Source organism: Cervus canadensis, chromosome 13 (genome assembly GCF_019320065.1).
Source record: "Cervus canadensis isolate Bull #8, Minnesota chromosome 13, ASM1932006v1, whole genome shotgun sequence".
Classification (NCBI taxonomy): Eukaryota; Metazoa; Chordata; class Mammalia; order Artiodactyla; family Cervidae; genus Cervus; species Cervus canadensis.
In genome coordinates, this window is record NC_057398.1 from 13,491,096 (window position 1) to 13,510,126 (window position 19,031).

Consider the following 19,031-nt stretch of genomic DNA (forward strand, 5'->3'; position numbering starts at 1 on the left):
CTCCTAAGACTCCTGAATTGAAGGAGGATTCTTTACCCAGTGAGCCATCAGGAAGCCCACATTATATCTATGCTAACACATGATCCTTTCCCTCTCCTGGTTCTAGTCAATTTCTTTTCTTTTCACTTTCTTAAATTTTTGGTTATATATCACTTTTGCTTTTTAAATTCATATAGAAGACTTCTATAAATTTAGAAATGAAAAGGACACTTCTACATAGTAGCATGATTTGGAATACTTGAGATTAAATAAAATGTATACTGAATTGGCATCATAAATCAGCATTATCTCATCCTCAGTTTTAACAGTCTTTGCTTATCTGGCCACGGTTTTTCATATTCTCTGTTGGCAGTTAATTCTAACATCAACTGTTCCCATGCTACAGTAAAATATTTTTTCCCTTAACTTCAGTTTGTCTATTTACTCTTCTGTTCCAGTTAAAGAATGACAATAATTATACCAAACCCTAATTCATAACTCTATCTTGTTACTATGTGACAATGCTAGTCCACATATTTTTACTTATTCTTGCTTTTATTAAGGTCAATTTTACTTTGTTTTTTTGGAAAGAAACTGAGAGGTAGGAACATTTAATACGATCCATACAGTACATTTGTAATGGGTCTTTAGCACAGATTAATTGTGCGAGTAGATTCAATCTGCTTTTCTCTTAAGGAGAAAAATATGAAAACACAGGGGCCTCCATGGTGCTGTGCTCAGTCACTCAGTCATGTCCAACTCTTTCTGGGCCCATGGAATTTCCCAGGTGGACCCCCCCCAGGCTCCTCAGCCTACGGAATTTTCCAAGTGAGAATACTAGAGTGGAGTGCTACTTTCTACTCAAGGGAATCTTCCCAACCCACAGTTCAAACCCTTATCTCTTGCATCTCTTGCACTGACAGAGGATTCTTAACCACTAGCACCACATGGGAAGTCCAAGAGTCCTCATATTTAACACTAAAAATGTTGACATAGTAAAGGTAAACCTTAATAGGCTTTCCAAGTGATTTTAAAAAAAAAAAAAAGAACAAACTGAAATTTGTTTGACATCAAAAAAATTTTATGGTCAACTTTATTAAAAGACTTCTCAAAGAAAAATTAAATTTTATGTGAAGCATTTCAATTCTGGGGCTCAATAGTAGAACTATTTTACTTTTTTTAACATTTCAAATGTGTTTGACTAATATGCTTTTTGCTCTATAAAATATTTGAATAAAAGAATATCATTGAAAGCATATCATTATCCAATGTGATACAATACATTAACAAATAGAAAGATAAAAACCATATGATTATCTCAATAGATGCACAGAAAACCTTTGACAAAATTGAACATCCATTTACAATTAAAAAAAAAAAACCCTCGAGAAAGCAGGCACAAAAGGAACATACCTCAACATAATAAAATCCATATATGATATACCCACAGCAAATATTATCCTCAATGGTGAAAAATTGAAAGTATTTCCCCTAAAGTCAGGAACAAGACAAGAGTGCCCACTCTCACCACTACTATTCAACATAGTTTTGGAGTTTTAGCCACAGCAATCAGAGAAGAAAAGGAAATAAAGGGAATCCAGATTGGAAAAGAAGAAGTAAAACTCTCACTGTTTGTAAATGATATGATCCTCTACATAGAAAACCCTAAAGATACCACCAGAAAATTACTAGAGCTAATCAATGAAAATAGTAAAGTTGCAGGATATAAAATTAACACACAGAAATCCCTTGCATTCCTATACACTAACAATGAGAAAACAGAAAGAGAAATTAAGGAAACAATTCCATTCACCACTGCAACGAAAAGAATAAAATACTTTGGAATAAATCTACCTAAAGAAACAAAAGACCTATATAAGGAAAACTATAAAACAATGATGAAAGAAATCAAAGATGACACAAATAGATGACACAAATACCATGTTCATGGATTGGAAGAGTCAATATAGTGAAAATGAGTATACCATCCAAAGCAACCTATAGATTCAATGCAATCCCTATCAAGCTACCAACAGTATTTTTCAGCGAACTAGAACTAGAACAAATAATTTGACAATTTGTATGGAAATACAAAAAACCTCGAATAGCCAAAGCAATCTTGAGAAAGAAGAATGGAACTGGAGGAATCAACTTGCCTGACTTCAGACTATACTACAAAGCTACAGTCATCATGACAGTATGGTACTGGCACAAAGAAATATAGGTTAATGGAACAAAATAGAAAGCCCAAAGATAAATCCACACACCTATGGACACCTTATCTTTGACAAAGGAGGCAAGGATATACAATGGAAAAAAGACAACCTCTTTAACAAGTGGTGCTGGGAAAACTGGTCAACCACTTGTAAAAGAATGAAACGAGAACACTTTCTAACACCATATACAAAAATAAACTCAAGATGGATTAAAGATCTAAATGTAAGACCAGAAACTATAAAACTCCTAGAGGAAAACATAGGCAAAACACTCTCTGACATAAATGACAGCAGGATCCTCTATGACCCACCTCCCAGAATATTGGAAATAAAAGCAAAACTAAACAAATGGGACCTAATGAAACTTAAAAGCTCTTGCACAATGAAGGAAACTATAAGCAAGGTGAAAAGACAGCCTTCAGAATAGGAGAAAATAATAGCAAACAAAGCAACTGACAAAGAGTTAATCTCAAAAATATACAAGCAGCTCATGCAGCTCAATTCCAGAAATATAAATGACCCAATCAAAAAATGAGTTAAAGAACTAAACAGACATTTCTCCAAAGAAGACATACAGATGGCTAACAAACACATGAAAAGATGTTCAACATCACTCATTATCAGAGAAATGCAAATCAAAACCACAATGAGGTACCATCTCACGCCGGTCAGAAAGGCTGCTATCAAAAAGTCTACAAACAATAAACGCTGGAGAGGGTGTGGAGAAAAGGGAACCCTCTTACACTGTTGGTGGGAATGCAAACTAGTACAGCCACTATGGAGAACAGTGTGGAGATTCCTTAAAAAACTGGAAATAGAACTGCCATACAACCCAGCAATCCCACTTCTGGGCATACACACCGAGGAAACCAGAATTGAAAGAGACATGTGTACCCCAATGTTCATCGCAGCACTGTTTACAATAGCTTGGACATGGAAGCAACCTAGATGTCCATCAGCAGATGAATGGATAAGAAAGCTGTGGTACATATACACAATGGAATATTACTTAGCTATTAAAAAGAATGCATTTGAATCAGTTCTAATGAGGTAGATGAAACTGGAGCCTATTATACAGAGTGAAGTAAGTCAGAAAGAAAAACACCAATACAGTATATTAACACATATGTATGGAATTTAGAAAGATGGTGATGATGATCCTATATGTGAGACAGCAAAAGAGACACAGATGTAAAGAACAGACTTTTGGACTCTGTGGGAGAAGGTGAGGGTGGGATGATTTGAGAGAATAGCATTGAAACATGTATATTATCATATGTGAAATAGATCGCCAGTCCAAGTTCAATGAATGAGACAGGGTGCTCAGGACTGGTGCACTGGGATGATCCTGAGGGATGGGATGGGGAGGGAGGTGGGAGGGGGGTTCAGGATGGGGAGCACATGTACACCCATGGGTGATTCATGTCAATGTATGGCAAAAACCACTATAATAAAGTAATTAGTCTCCAATTAAAATAAATAAATTTAAAAAAGAAAGAAAAAAGAAATTATACAGAAAAAAAATAAATTTCATAATGAAAAAAAAAAATAAAGCATATCATTGTCAATACCATTTTCTAAAAATCAACAAGCTTTATAGCATCTTATAAGGAATGGGATCTGAGATAAGACTTTGCACTGCATATTCACAAGGATATTAACTGTCAAAGCTCTGTGTGATTTGAATACCATTGTTGTCATTTATAGTCTCTTCTTTTCCCAAGAGAGAAAGCTCAGATGCTTTCTGTACAAGTTACTGTTCTATACCCCAAATGAAGGAGGATGCAGAAAAATGAAATTAATGTTATACATTTAATGGTTTAAGTTTAGTGATTTCTCTTACATTTTTCTTGTAAAATTTTAAATGGCTTTTTCCTCAAGTTAATTACCCCTACAAGAAAAGTAGCTGACTCTGGTGAAAAGTTAATGGGCAATTATTTAATTTACTTCAAACTGAATTTCCTTTTCTTGTTTTCAAAACAATTAAATTATGAAAGGAATATTTTTAAAGGTTTCTTTTAAAAAAAAATCCAAGTTAATTTTAATAAAACAGCCATCCTTTTTGCTCTTCATATCAGTGATTTGGGGAGAGTTACTAAAAATAGTAGAAGAGGAACCAAAAAAGGGTCTGGAAATTACACAAAAACACACACACACACACACAAACTTTAGTATCATACTAAAATTTTATGAAATTCGTGAATTTTAGTTTCTCAGAGTGGGTTATGAAATAAAATATTCTCTAAACAAACACTGAAGAGAAAACAAAATACATTCTTTAGGTCAGGGTTAAGTAATGATGTAGCCTAGTGTCTTCATATTTGACCCTTACTTAATGAAAATTTTTGCCACTGATAAAAAAGGAATAATTCACCAGAATCTTTGAAAATAAAAATACTTCCATGATATCCACGATGCTTATAACAGTGTCCAACTTTGAATGAAGAGAAAAAGTAAATATTTGATTCCTTCCCTGGCTAGTTCTAATTAAGCATCCTCTTGTATCTCAAGACAATGTAAAAATAAATCCTTAAGATGCAGCCAGTACAGAGGAAATCTCCAGAGAAACGGACACCAGCTTTCATTCCAGGGAAGGAAGAAAGATTATTTTCTTGAACAGAGACATTATGACTCTACAGAGTATCTATATCAAGTTCAGTTCCAGAGGTTGGCTGAGGAGGGCTCTGGGAAGGGAATCAATGGAGTATGATTAAGGATCATGACCCTCTCCACCCTGGAGACAAACAGAGCAAGGAGGATCTGAAGATCCCTTAGAACAAAAGAAGGGGAGAGGCAGGAAATGAGGAAGTGCCAGGTCTCAGTGAGAATGTAGGCATTTGCATTCTGGCCAGCTTTCTAAGAATATATCCCAGCTGAATTCTTGCAGAGGGGAAAAGAAATGAATGCAGTAAATCTCTTCCAAACATTCTTTCAGCTAGAAACCTCCATTACATGGCCGTACCGAATCTTTATATTACAAAAAGTGATGATAAGATTTTTAAGTATCTTTTGTACCATCAGGTAAAGTTTGTATTGCATTTGATATAGTTTCACTGTTAAATATACATTTTTAAAAGAAGCTAAGCTCATATGACATTCATTTATTCAATAGCTATTTAAGTCCACTCTCCTGCAGACACTGATTCATCCCATGGTAGACCAGAGGCTCAATGAGAGCTATAAGGCTCTTGCCCTCAGGAGTTCAGGAGTTCAAAACACCAGAATACAAAAATATAAACAATTGGGGTAATACAATTTTAAATTCCTGTGTTCCACATACAGGATAGAAATTTTTATGTAAATTTTCTTTCAAAGAATGTGGACATCCAAAGTGGAAAAGAATTTGCTATATCAGGGGATAGAAAAGTCAATTATAAATAAGTATTGAGATAATGACTGAAAAAGAATGATATGAGAAAGGAAATAGAGGATTAATGATAGAAATTATCAGAAGAAATTTAATAAAAGAGAAAAATAGACAAGGGATAACTATAAAAACCTATTTAGACATTTATGAAACATAATCCAATTTACTATGCAATTTAAAAATAGAGACAGGCACAACGAAAAAATCGTGATGGAATACATATTTGGAATGCCAAACTCCTGAGTTTTTTCACCCTATGCCCCAATATGCTCATACCATATATAGTTCCAAATGAAGTCATGCACTCAACAGTGAAACCAATTGAAGTATTAAACTTCAAACTCTAATTTGAACTGTTAATTTGTACACAGTGGTGGTTTGTTCCTTCCTTCCTTCATTCATTCTTCCATTCATTCTATATGAGCACATTCTATATGCCATGCATTTTACTAAGGGATTCACTGATTAGCTAAATCAGACATAATCCCTCACTCTGAAATCCCAACTACTTTTGTGACAGAAAGAGGCCATGAGATATGACCAATCCTGGAGGACAGGACAGGATTCTCTGAGGAAGTGGTATTCCAGATGAGATTTTGAAAACAGGATTTTAAACTCGATTAAAGAAGCATGGACATGAGGGCAAGATGAAGAACAAGAACTTCCTATGCAAGGAGAGGAGAAGGAAATGGCAATCCACTCCAGTATTCCTGCCTAGTGTGCTACCATCCATGGGGTCACAAAAAGTCGGACACAACTGAATGACTCACACACACATATGCAAAGAGAACAGCACATGCAAGGGCCCCACAGGGAGACAGGTGAGCATCCAGACACAGGAGACGCTATGCAAGACCCCTACAGCAGATCTCAGGGCCCAAAGAGAGTGGCTCCAGGAAGGGTTGACAGGTAGACAGTCCTCAGGTCACTCAGGAAAACTTGGATGAAGTGAGGGTAGGAGGTGAGTGGACAGGGTATTAGAGGGGAATGTTGAGTGACTTTTTTTTTAGATCTTTTGTCTGCCGGTCAGAGTAGAGAAAGGCCTAGAAAATCAAAGCAAGAATAAAAGCAGGGAAATCACTGAGAAGCTTTTTTGCATTAATTCAGCCTAAAGATACAATAATTGGGACTATGACATGGTAACATTAATGAATAAAAGTCAATTGATATAAAAATTATTTAGAAAGTTAAAAACCAATATTTGATTAATGGTTTGGAGGGGAAAAGACGTGTATATTAAGGATGATTCAGAATTTTGGTGAATAACCAGGATACTACAGGCATAATTCACAAAGATAATAAACAGAAGACAAAGAGCAAGGATTTAGAACCATATTAGAAGGAGTGGAAAGAGAACATCCAAAGTGAGTTTCACTTTGGAGCACCATTGTGACATCCCAGAGACTGACTGAAGGGTCTATTTCCCAGAGGAGAGTTCTAGGCTAGAAATGTATTCATGTGTGTATGGATGATTTTTCCTAAAGAGAAAAAATAAAAATGAGAGAAATAAATGGGGCCAGTTTACAAACCTGCTAGGACCCTAAACATTAAATGGCCAACTGGGGGGAAATGAGCTGCCTAAGAAGCTCAAGAAAAGTGGGAAGAAAAGTGAAAGAATATGTAAAGGAAGAAAATGCCTCAAGATGAAGGGAGAGGCCAGTATTGCCAAGAACTACAAAGATGTTTAACTAACATACTGACAAATGAAATGTTTCCACTGCATTTAGCAAAACCAGAGATTATGTGTCACCAGCTAGAGCTACATCCAGCATGGGAGTGGGGACGAGATTGAAATAGACTAAGAAGTTAACTGCAGAAGGCACAAGAGGAAAAGATGGCAGGCATTGAAGGAACCGAGAAATGAAAGCTGCTATCTGTAAGAGAATTTTGAGAAAAACAGTGATTTGTTGGTTAGTTTGTTTTGTTTTCAACAGTTTGGTTCACTGGGAGAGGGGTTTGTTTTGGAGGAAGACTTGAACATATTTATAGGAAATAGAGGAAGAGGTGGGAGGAATTGGGAGACTGGGATTGACATATATATACACTATTAATACTATGTATAAAATAGTATAAATAAACTAAAGAGAATCTACTGTATAGCACCCTACTCAATACTCTGGGGTGACCTAAAGAGGAAGTAAAAACAAAAAAAGATGATATATGTATATGTACAGCTGATTCATGTTGTTTGTACGGTAGAAATACAACACTGTAAGGTAACTACACACCAATTTTTTTTTAAGTAAATGGGCACCTAAAGCAGTTAAAAAAAAAAAAAAAAAAACAGCTTGATAGCATTAAGATCCTGAGAAAGCCAAGGAGTTGTGAGTATGTAGAGAATGAGGATAGGATGGGTATCAGATGCACGTGGATTACATGTAAGGTATGAGGAAGCTAAGAGCTTCCATTTAAATGTGCCTGTGTGTGAAACAGTAAGTGAGACAGCTTGCTCAGAGTGGATCGTTAGCTGGAAATGGTCAGTAGTAAAAGAGAAATGGAATACAGGTTTAAGAAGAATAGCTAAAGTTTGCAACTGCCATTGGGAGGCGTAGGAGATATAATTGACCAAAGAAACAGAATAGGATCATAGGACTATTAAGAGAGTCCAGAAGAAGCAGGTGGCTATGTATTTATAGTGAAATCAACCTGCCATATCATGAGACTTCAATGGCACCTGGCATACTAATTTTGGTCCTTCAGGAATGAAGTTTTGCCTTTTGAACAAAAAAGCAATGGACAAGAAAAAAAAGCAGTGTTTTTGAAATGACAAGACTCTGAGCTAGATTGGAAGAAAGTGAAAAAGGAGAGCTCTGAAGGCCTGGGAGAAAGGATAGGGATCACTGGACTGGAATGTTTGATGAGGGTGAAGAAGCAGTTGTAGTAAGAAGCTGTAACAAGCTTGGTGAACAGATGGTTGCGGCTGGAGATTAAAAACTTGCCTGAGTGACCTGAGAGACAGAATGAATTGGGTAGTCTTGCCTGGGGAATCCCCATGGACAGAGTAGCCTGGTGGCCGTCTGAGGGGTCACAAAGACTTGGACACGGCTGAGCAATGAAGCACACACGCAAGGTCCAGAGGGTGTGGGAAGAGAAGGCTGAGATGGAGGAGAGGAACGTCACTGAAGGCCAGGTCAGAGAACTGAGAGGAGAAGGTTCTGACAGGTCATTCCAGTAACCGGTGAGGTGCCCTGGCATGATGGCCGCCCTAAAGGGGAAAGGTAGCCAATGATCCAGTCACCAATAGCCTCAATGGGGAGTGCCCAAAAGACCTATAGGTGATTGCAGCAGAGACCATCTATGGAGGATAGGACAGTATAACAGCCTCAGAGAAGCAAGTTATTTAAAAAAAAAAAAAAAATGGATTTGAGAAAAATGACCTCAACAAGGAATGAGAAGGTAATTATTAACCTTATCTCCAAGTCCTATTTTCAGAATAACATTTCAACCAACTATTCATCTTCTCTACTAACAAAACTATACCTACAAACATTTATATAGATGACTTAAAGCAAAGAATTTTTAAATTATCCTAATTATAGCACAACGACTACAGGAAAAGAATTAACTGTTCCTTATGAAACAGTGAAAGGAGTCAGTGAAAGGAGTCATCTAGTGCTCAGTTGTGTCTGACTTTTTGCAGCCTCCATGGACTGTAGCACACCAGGCTCTTCTGTCCATGGAATTTTCCAAGCAAGGATACTGGTGGGTTGCCACTTCCTACTCCAGGGTATCTTCCTGACCCAGGGATTGAACCCACATCTCCTGTGTCTCCTAATTGGCAAGTGGATTCTTTATCACTGAAGTCATCTAGAGCAAAATTCAACGAACTTTTCTCTGAAGCATCATACAGTAAACACTCAGGTTTGTGGGCCAGTCTGTCACAACTACAGAATTCTGTAGTTCTGTTACATGAAGATGGTGTTTTAAACCCAATCTGTCCCAATTCCATGTGTATCATTCAAGTCAGAAAAAGTGGTATTGGAATTTAAAAACTAATAATTATTACTTTCAGGCTTAAAACTGAAGATGGTCAGCCAAAAGTTCATTATTTTCCTTTCCCCTGAAAGAAATAAAATGAAAAGAAAGCACTCACCTGAACATAGAGTTCTCTGAGCTCATACTGAAATTTCTTGGGATCTGTGGTAACTGTTACTGGGCCAATTTCTGTGGAGATAAAAATGACGTAAGTCAAGAATAGTGCTCAATAGCATTAAGGTCTTTAGCGTACTGTCATTGCAAATGTCCTTTCACTATGCACTGTACAGTTAATTGAACAAGTAGAAATAGTCAACAAAACAACAAAGACCATTTCTCAATTTATAGCTACCAAAGACTACTTGAAAATTTGTCATAAATGATGCATACTTAAAACAGTCAATTTTTAGCCTTAGGAAATGCAAAAAGTGAAAGTCACCCAGTCGTGTCCGACTCTTTGCAAACCCATGGACTAAACAGTCCATGGAATTCTCCAGGCCAGAATACTGGTATGGGTAGCCTTTCCCTTCCCCAGGAGATCTTCCTGACCCAGGAATCGAACCCAGGTCTCCCACATTGCAGGCAGATTCTTTACCAGCTGAGCCATCAGGAAAATGCAAAGAGGGAGTTAAAATGTCACAGGGGAAAGAATCAGGAGGCATCAGTTTCAGTCTCTTTGTACTCCCACCAGTCAGTGGAGAGCAACTATTTATGGAACAACTATTTTGTTGTTGAATTCTAAATTAATCACTTATTCATCTTTTAATTTTCATCTGTCAACTACAAATTGTAAACTTGTTTGCAAATAAAACATTTAATACTAAACCAAAAAAAAAAGCCAAATGACCCTTCTTTGTCCACAGATAGGAAGATCAGAAGCACAGATACAAGGATATTGAAAGTTCAAACACAGTTGCTACCACTTCATTTGCCACAGCTGGGGCTGCTGTCCCTCATTATCACCATTCTCCTCAACACCTTTGATGAAAATAATTACCTCTGCGGTCACTGCCACCCTCACGACTGTCCTAATATACCGTACAAACCATTGTTTCAAGTGGAAACAAGTAGGGGGACTGTTTCCTGGTGAAAACCAAGACCTAAGCCAGGTGAAGAGAAGTCCAGATACCAGTAGGGTTAAATTGACAGAGATATAAATATAGATACACACACATAGAGCATGCTTATTTAATAGTAAACATTTTAATCTGCAAAGACCATTTTCTTAAAAAAAAAAAATTAACCTTTAAAATAGACAAGCTGAAATTGGCCTCTACAGGTATCAATTACTTCCCCCAGGAAACATCCATGTGTGTGTGCTCAGTCGCTCAGTCGTGTCCAAATCTTTGTGACCTATGGACTGCAGCCCACCAGTCTCCTCTGTCCATGAGGATTCTCCAGGCAAGAATACTGGAGTGGGTTGCTATGCTGTTCTCCAGGGGATCTTCCCAATCCAGGGATCAAACCCAGGTCTCCCGCATTGCAAGCAGGTTCTTTACCATCTGAGCCACCAGGGAAGCCTGGAAACACCCATATGTTAGTCGCTCAGTTGTGTCCGACTCTTTGCGACCCCACAGACCGTAGCCCACCAGGCTCCTCTGTCCATGGAATTCTCCAGGCAAGAATACTGGAGTGGGTAGCCATTCCCTTCTCCAGGGGATCCTTCCGACCCAGGGACCCAGGGATCAAACACAGGTCTGCTGCATTGCAGGCAGATTCTTTACAGTCTGAGCCACCAGGGAAACCCAGAAACATCCATATATTTAAGTAATAGTTTAAAATTGATCCAAGTATCATGCGTACAGACAAAGCATCTTAAATTCCTAGGGTGGATGAAAGTTCTTCTATTTTATGTAAGGAAGATTATAAAAATACTTAACATTTAGTTTTTATGAGACATTAGCTTCAAACGCATACTGTTAGAAAAGGACTTATGACTTCAAAGGATAATAATTAATGAGCCAGGCCTTCTATAATATGCTAAATGTGATACAAAAACAGATTGCAGAATCTTAGAAATAAATGAGGTAAACTGGATAGGAAGCATGACATGCTTGTCATAGCGCATGTAATTTTTCTTAGAAATTACATGAAAATATGTCTCCATTCTTCACCACAGATTAGACACCTTGCACCATGCAAAAGGAATGAAGAGGTGATTGGAGAAACTGTGTGAAAATGCAAACATCTGCATTCCATACAGAGCAGAACAGTCATTAGCTATGTAAACGTCATGTCCTGAGTATATGGAAAATCGGAGAAGACTACTCCCTCAAGACTAAACAAAGGCATACTTTGCAGAGGAATGCAAAACAGCAAAGAATATGCCAGGCAGTTACACCCTGACATATAAATTGTCAGCAGCACCATCAAGCTTCTGTGCTTCTACATGGCATAATACTGAAATAATTCTAGAATTCAAACTCAAGAACCAGAACGGAATACAAAGAATACTAGAAAAATCAATTATATGAAAATAAATAGTACAGACATGCAAGAACATTCCTTATAATAACAATTTTTTTAAATAGCCCTGATACATGTCTGTTCCTCAATAGTGGAGACTAGCGGATGCTATAAAATAGGAAAACTGATAATTAGCCTTCATTTAATTATCAAGAGATTCAAATATCCACCTGTTTTCAACAAAGACAGGAAATATTTCCTGAAGCCCATTTATATACAAATCACACTGGACACTTGAGATAAATCTTTTATCAGTTATAAGAAATACTCAGACCAAAAAAAAAAAAAAAAAAAAAATACTCAGGAGAGATAAAGCCTTGCTAGGCTGCCATATCCCTCCAGTTGTAAGCATCTTTTCCAACTCTTTTGAATGCAATGATATAACTATTTGGCAAAATCAACCTTCCTTTCAGGACTTGTGTCCATTTCACTCTTTCTCTTCATCTAATAGAGCCTGACACCAGCTGTGTCATGAGCAATTTCCTCTTCTCTTCCTTTTTTTTCGTGTTGCTTTTAGCCCCTGCCAAGCCTTCCACAACATTCAACAGGTCTAACTCTGTCTTCTCTTCCTGACTGAACATGGCCCTCTATTGCCTATACAATCAAATGAGACCTCTCCAAAGCACCACAGGTCCTCTCTTCTATTTCTCTAATCTTCAAACTTCGTCACACTGCTTAGCATGAAGACACTGCTCTTCCTTCACGTCTTTCACGGCCATTCCCACGTCTTTCATCTGCCCATACACCTCTCATTCTAGAAAGTATGAATCAAGTCCTATCTCCTTGGATGTTCTGCCTTTTCTTCAGCATACATTAATGCTGGTTGATGTTTGTATAATAAAGACATGGGAAGAATGAAGGGGCACAACATTTAACAGAATAAGTGATCATAGCCCATTTTATTCAATGACTTTATCTGGTTGCTTACCAAAAGAACACCAAAAAAATATACTGGGTTGGTCAAAAAGTTCATTTGGTTTTTTCCATGTTACAGAAAAATCCAAATGAACTTTCTGGTCAATCCAATATAAAACAACCATCAGTCTCCAAAGAGAATCCTCAAGCTTGATGAGGCATTAAAAATCATTTGCTTCAATTTTCTTATCTACAGACAAGAAAACTTGAGGTTCAGAGATGATGAAATTGAAAAACTTTGGTAGTGAAGAAAGAGGTTAAGACATCTGAAAACACTTTCTACACTGAGCAACCTCCATAGCTCACTAGCATTTCCTCTTTTCCAAGATCTCCATTCTATCAATGATTATATCACTATGAACTTTCTTCTTTCCTCTGGAGCATGGGCAAAACAGACCATGTTTGGAGTGCCTAAACTGATGCACACAATATCTAGAATTCTTTATTGTCATGTGCCTGGATATTTGAAAATAGATTAAAAGAAGCAACTTTTTTCTTCCAGTTTTACTGAGATATAATTATTATGACATACTATACAGGGGCTTCCCTGGTGACTCAGGGTAAAGAATCTACCTGCATTTCAGGAGACCCAGGTTCAATCCCTGGGTTGGGAAAATTCCCTGGAGAAGGGCTTAGCAACCCACTCCAGTATTCTTGCCTAGAACATCCCATGTACAGAGGAGCCTGGTGGGCTACAGTCCATGGGGTCACAGAAAGTTGGACATAACTGAGTAACCAACACAAGGACAAGAAGAGACTAACAGTTTCACTTTTTCACAATAAATGCAGAAAGAAAAGTATGGAAAAAGTAGTGTGGGAGTACTAACATAGAAAAAACACTTTTCAGAATGAATCAAGGAGATTTCAAGAGGGAAATGAAAATTTAGGATTTCAAATTAGAAAAAACAAAAAAGTTCTTACTAATGCTAATTTTTAAAAAAATTCTATATATCAAGTTTTCACAACAACTCTGTATTTCATCAAATTACTGTTATTACCTATGGTTTGGTATGGTGGTGGTTTTCAGTCATGTCTGACTTTTTGCTAACCCATGGTTTGTAGCCCACCAGGCCCCTCTGTCCATGAAATTCTCCAGGCAAGAATACTGAAGTGGGTAGCCATCCCCTTCTCCAGGGGATTTTCCCAACCCAGTGATTGAACCTGGGTCTCTCACATTGCAGGCAGATTCTTTACCCTCTGAACCACCAGGGAAGCCCATATTATTATACAAATAATTGAAGGTTGGATAGTAAGTCAAAGCCAGCCAGCCCCTTTGAACGGTACCATGATACTGTCTGCCTGTGACGTGAGAGCATCTATCACATATGTGATTGCCATTGCCTTCTGTCTCCCTCACTTGATTATCAGCCTAAGGAGATGTACCTATAAATAGATTCTAAATAAACATTTGAAGATGAGAAGAAGGGAAACAAAAGAATAAAGATTAAGGCCAGGTCTTCAGACTCTTCATTTTGTGTGCCTTTCATTTTACCACGGAACCTCCAGGCTACAGCTAAAGATCATGCTACGTAATCAGCATGGCGACACTGACTAGTCAACTGAATGGTTCACTTCCTCTTTATGCAAAAGTATTTATTCTTTCATCAAGTTATTGATGCAGATAATCAACATATACAATTTTCCACATACCACTGAACTTAAAAAAGCAAAAAAAAAACATTAAGGTAAGAAATATGTATTATTAAAAGTACAAGGAGTACGTCACACATCAGAAGATAACTTTTGATTAAAAATAAAAAAATGTCTGAAACTCTAAACAAGTCTTTCCTCTTCTCATTAATTGTGTTATTTCCCGTTTCCTAGGGATTTATCAGATGGGTTGGATTTATTTCCAACATCTCAGCCTTTGTTCTCCTAATCTGAGTTGCTGAATTGAATTTGAGCAAAAAATGGAAAGAAGTTCACAATGTAGTATTTTCTTTTACTGCTTCACTTGGCAAGATCAATATCCAGTTCCTCACTTCCTTTTTCCTTTTCACTAACAGATTTTTGCTCCTTACAGTTTTTCTTTACTCAAAGTGGTTCCTTAATAATAAGAGGTATATTTACTGCTTCTTGCTGGAGTCTCAAACACTTCTTGTGAATAGTTTGATAACAATGCTTACAATTTCCTTGCTTTTTAAAAATATGTAGCTCTTAGTTTTATATTTATAATTGTACATAAATGTGTGAAAAGTGAAAACCCCTAAGCTGCACTATAAATTAATCAATATTTTCAAAGCATTACAAAAGGTCAAAATAAATATATAAATCACAGTGCTTGCCATAGAGGAAATTTAAATATAGTTGAAAAGTTTTTAAAATAGCAAGTTATGAAAAATTAATCTAGCCTCAGAGAAGGGCAAATATTTTCAGTGTCCAGAGAGACACCCCTGAGCTCTTGGGAAATACACAGTGAAGACATCAGGGAGAAGATGCGGTCTGAGTTGGGACTTGAGGGGAACACTGAACTCACAGAGGGTGATATCAGAGCAAAGAAATTCTAGACGCTGGGACATGGCCTGTTCAGAATGCCTTCTATGAGCTGACTCTCAACACATTCACTTTCTAAAAATTCTACTCTCAATTAATTTTACACAAATCAACTATAATGTCTTCTGTGCAAAACTGTAATATAAATATACACATATTTAAAGCATTAAAATTATTTAAATAAAAATTAATAATTATGTTTCTTGTTTAGCAGTGCTATAGAAAATCAGACTAATAACTATACTTAGCATTGTTTTCAATTTAGTAAGATACTCTTTCCAGATTTCTCTCTCCTCACTTAATTATAATGTTGCTGCTCAGCACCATTTTTAAATGATTTGCATCTAAGTCACAAAAAAGAACTGCTTCCTGACTTTGAGCTGAGCTAATGTCAAAGGTATTTCAGGACTCATTTAATTGAGTACATGCCTACTCACATTAAAAAAGGTAATTTTCAAGACCACTTAAAGACCTTTAATGATTGTTTTGACATGAAGTGATGTAACTTAGTGTGTTTTATAAAATATGAGTTAAGGATGAATTCATGCACAGTATGTAATATTGATTACATACATAGCATTCTGTTTTACTTTCCAAAGAGGTTATTCATTTAACAACGAGTTGTATAATCTTAAACACATGCACTTAGCACAACTGTAGGTAATATATGTATAATGCAAGGGTCATTTCACTTAGACTGAACAGGATATAGAAAAAATCATGAACATGAATTCAGCAATGTTTCATAGCTGTTTAGAGCAGGAAGCAAAGAAGAATGCCTTAATAACTGACACAGGATCATGAGGTATACTGAGTAGGATGTTATTGCTTAGACTGGATTTTGGCCAGAGCTCCAGCAAGCACTCTTGCAAAAACAGCCGTGGGATTTTTAATAGCCCAACAAAATCCAGATTCTCAGTTTTGCCTGCACTCCTAAATATTTAAACATCAAAACATACCCAAGCATTGGTAAGTTACACTCAGAAATATAATAAAACATATAATATTTTAAGTCATGCTATTTTAACAAATTTAATAAACAAGCTTCCCATTGTGATTAAGTTATTCTGAAAACAAGCAAGAAGAAAATAGATACTATGTTCAAGAATATTTTTAAATTTAAATAATGATATTCTTACAGAAAAATATGTTTTAAACTTTAAGATAAAAAAATATGCCAATTCATTTCAAAGTTTTCATTGTTCTCTTTGACAATTCCTTAGCATTACCAGTCTTCCAAATAAATTTAGGCAGCAGGAAAAAAAAAAAAATTTAGGCAGCAGGGAGGGATAAAGAAAAGAAAAATTATAAAAAGAGCAGTAAAGTATTTTTGAAAAAAAAAAAATGCTTGCAAGTCCTTAGAAAAGAATCATTAATATTGTTGAAATTTCAACATGTTAGGAGAATAGACAATGTCAGGCTTGATTGTTTCTACAACTAAACAAATGCATGCAATCCTTCGATCATGTTTTCAGGGAAAATGTAATTCAGTGGTCCAAAACCATATTCATGAAGTAAACACTTTATCTGCAAACAATGAGAATCAGAGACATGGCAAAAATATAGATGCTTTTATGTATCTGTATATATGATATGCATGCGGTATTATTCCCTGAATACTTGCATTCACTCAATCAACAACAGGCGTTCTATCCTTAAGGTTGGTTCAAATTGTCAAGAGAAAGCAAATATTTACATTTAAAGAGTGGAAGTCTTGAGTATAAGAAAGTCAGAAATATCTGGGTGTATCTTACAAACTAAGAGGTGGCTGAATGGACTTATGACCAGTACGTTGTACAAAGCCCTAATCTTAAAAAGACCCCTGCCTTGGGCTTTAATGCTTTGCAGTCACTGTCCTGCAGTAATTTTCTCTCTTAATTTGTGTTTTGCAAAGCAAAGTTCAATGGGCAGATGTAACAGGCACTCCAAACCTGGAGCCTCATTTCCACCGTCCTGCCCCCCACCACCTTCAGGGAAGAGGGCACCTGTTCTAATCCCATAAAGCCCAGGCCCTACCAGCAGCCCCATCCCTGCTCCTGGGGCTGTCACCATCCCCCATCTACCCCGGGAGGACCTGGATATGAGGACGGGGAGGGTTAGGATGCGGGCATGAGACAGTTGGTCAAGGCTAGAGGCCAAGTCTTAGCCTCTCAGCCGGGACAAGCCTTTTCATACACTCCTAATTCATGCACCAAGCATTTCCCAGCACCTACCACCAAGGTTTAAAAATCCCTGGGGGCTGCCTGTCTGACAAGGGTTGAGGCAGTGGGGCCAGGAACAGAGGAGATGTCTGTCTCAACTTCACCTGTTTTCAGCCTGAGCACAGTGCTTGGGTCCCATTGGCACAAGGGGGAACTTGACAGCCTGTATCCCTAGGGACCTCAGGGGCCAGCATGGGTCTGCATGTGATCTCCGGGTATTCTGGCACCCAGGGGTGCTCCCTTTGCAGGTACCATGCTGGGAGGATCTTCTCTTCCTCCTTGCAACCCACTCAAGTCTAGATTAAACTATTAGCATGAATTTTACCATCTATCTTCATTTTGTGCAATGCCAATTTTAAATGCAAATATCAGAATATTTGACTAGTATGCAGATTTATGCAAACTATACAATTTGTATTTCATCGCTGGTTACAGATGGTGCCTCCAGCTGTCCAGAAGAAACACACAAGTCAGATCCAGCAAGATTAAAGGAGGAACCGCTCAGCCACAATCCCAGCAACAGTATGAACACTCCAGGTTTATCATGACATCGAACTAAGTAGTACTTTTTATGAAAAACAGAAAAGATTTTTTAAATTAAAAGGCCGTGGTTATATAAAGAAAAGCTAAATATTGAAATATATGTATTCTGCCAAGTTAATCTGTGGATTTAATACATTAAAAATCTCAAAAAGAATTTTTTCACTTGTGTTTTAGAATACTTAGCAACAATATTCTTTAATGTATTCTAAATAGCACATGGGTGATTTTATCAATGAAAACTGGCCAAAAAAAGCATAAATAGGACAACTTAAGCATAACTAACTGAAAGGACAGAAGTACTGATACACAAATAATATGTAAAAACTGGAAAAGAATTAATAATTATAAACAAAAAAGCATCTGAAGGTAAGATATATAAAATAAGGTTATTTATGTTAAAAAATATTTACTCTAATTCAAATTTTATAGTCTCTATTACAAATAACCTCCAAAGGGCTAAAGGTTCAGTATAACCATTATAATTACTTCAACTGAATCTAACTGAGAATATATATATCAGATATATAAAAAATAACATTCTCCTTTTCAAAGTAATAGAAGAAATCACAAGGGGAAATATTGGTAGATATAAATATATAAAAACCAAGTAAAAGTTAAAACCTAGAAAGGCTATAAAGCCAGATTTGGGAACATTTATTTCCGATTTAAATTAAAATCCATGTTATCTGAAGAAATCATTCAAATTTTTACCAAAAAAACTATAAAGTACCATCACTAAAAGAAAGGAAAATTCATTAACAGGATAACAAAAGAACAAGACTAGAAACGAATGCTCATATTTTGCTATAGAGACATAAACTATAGCAAATTTGAAGTAACTTGTAAGAAAGAAAATTATTTTGTTTAATATTATCA

At 36.7% G+C, this 19,031-nt stretch overlaps 1 protein-coding gene across 4 annotated transcripts in view; it reads right to left on the bottom strand.

Moving 5' to 3' along the window:
* Positions 1 to 19,031, bottom strand: part of HMCN1 (hemicentin 1) — a 512,408-nt gene that overhangs the window by 385,604 nt on the left and 107,773 nt on the right. For all 4 annotated transcript variants that reach the window (XM_043486094.1, XM_043486095.1, XM_043486092.1 and 1 more), the window contains exon 2: positions 9,656 to 9,726. In XM_043486094.1, the coding sequence (XP_043342029.1) occupies positions 9,656 to 9,726 (71 nt within the window). The remainder of the gene's footprint in view (positions 1 to 9,655; positions 9,727 to 19,031) is intronic.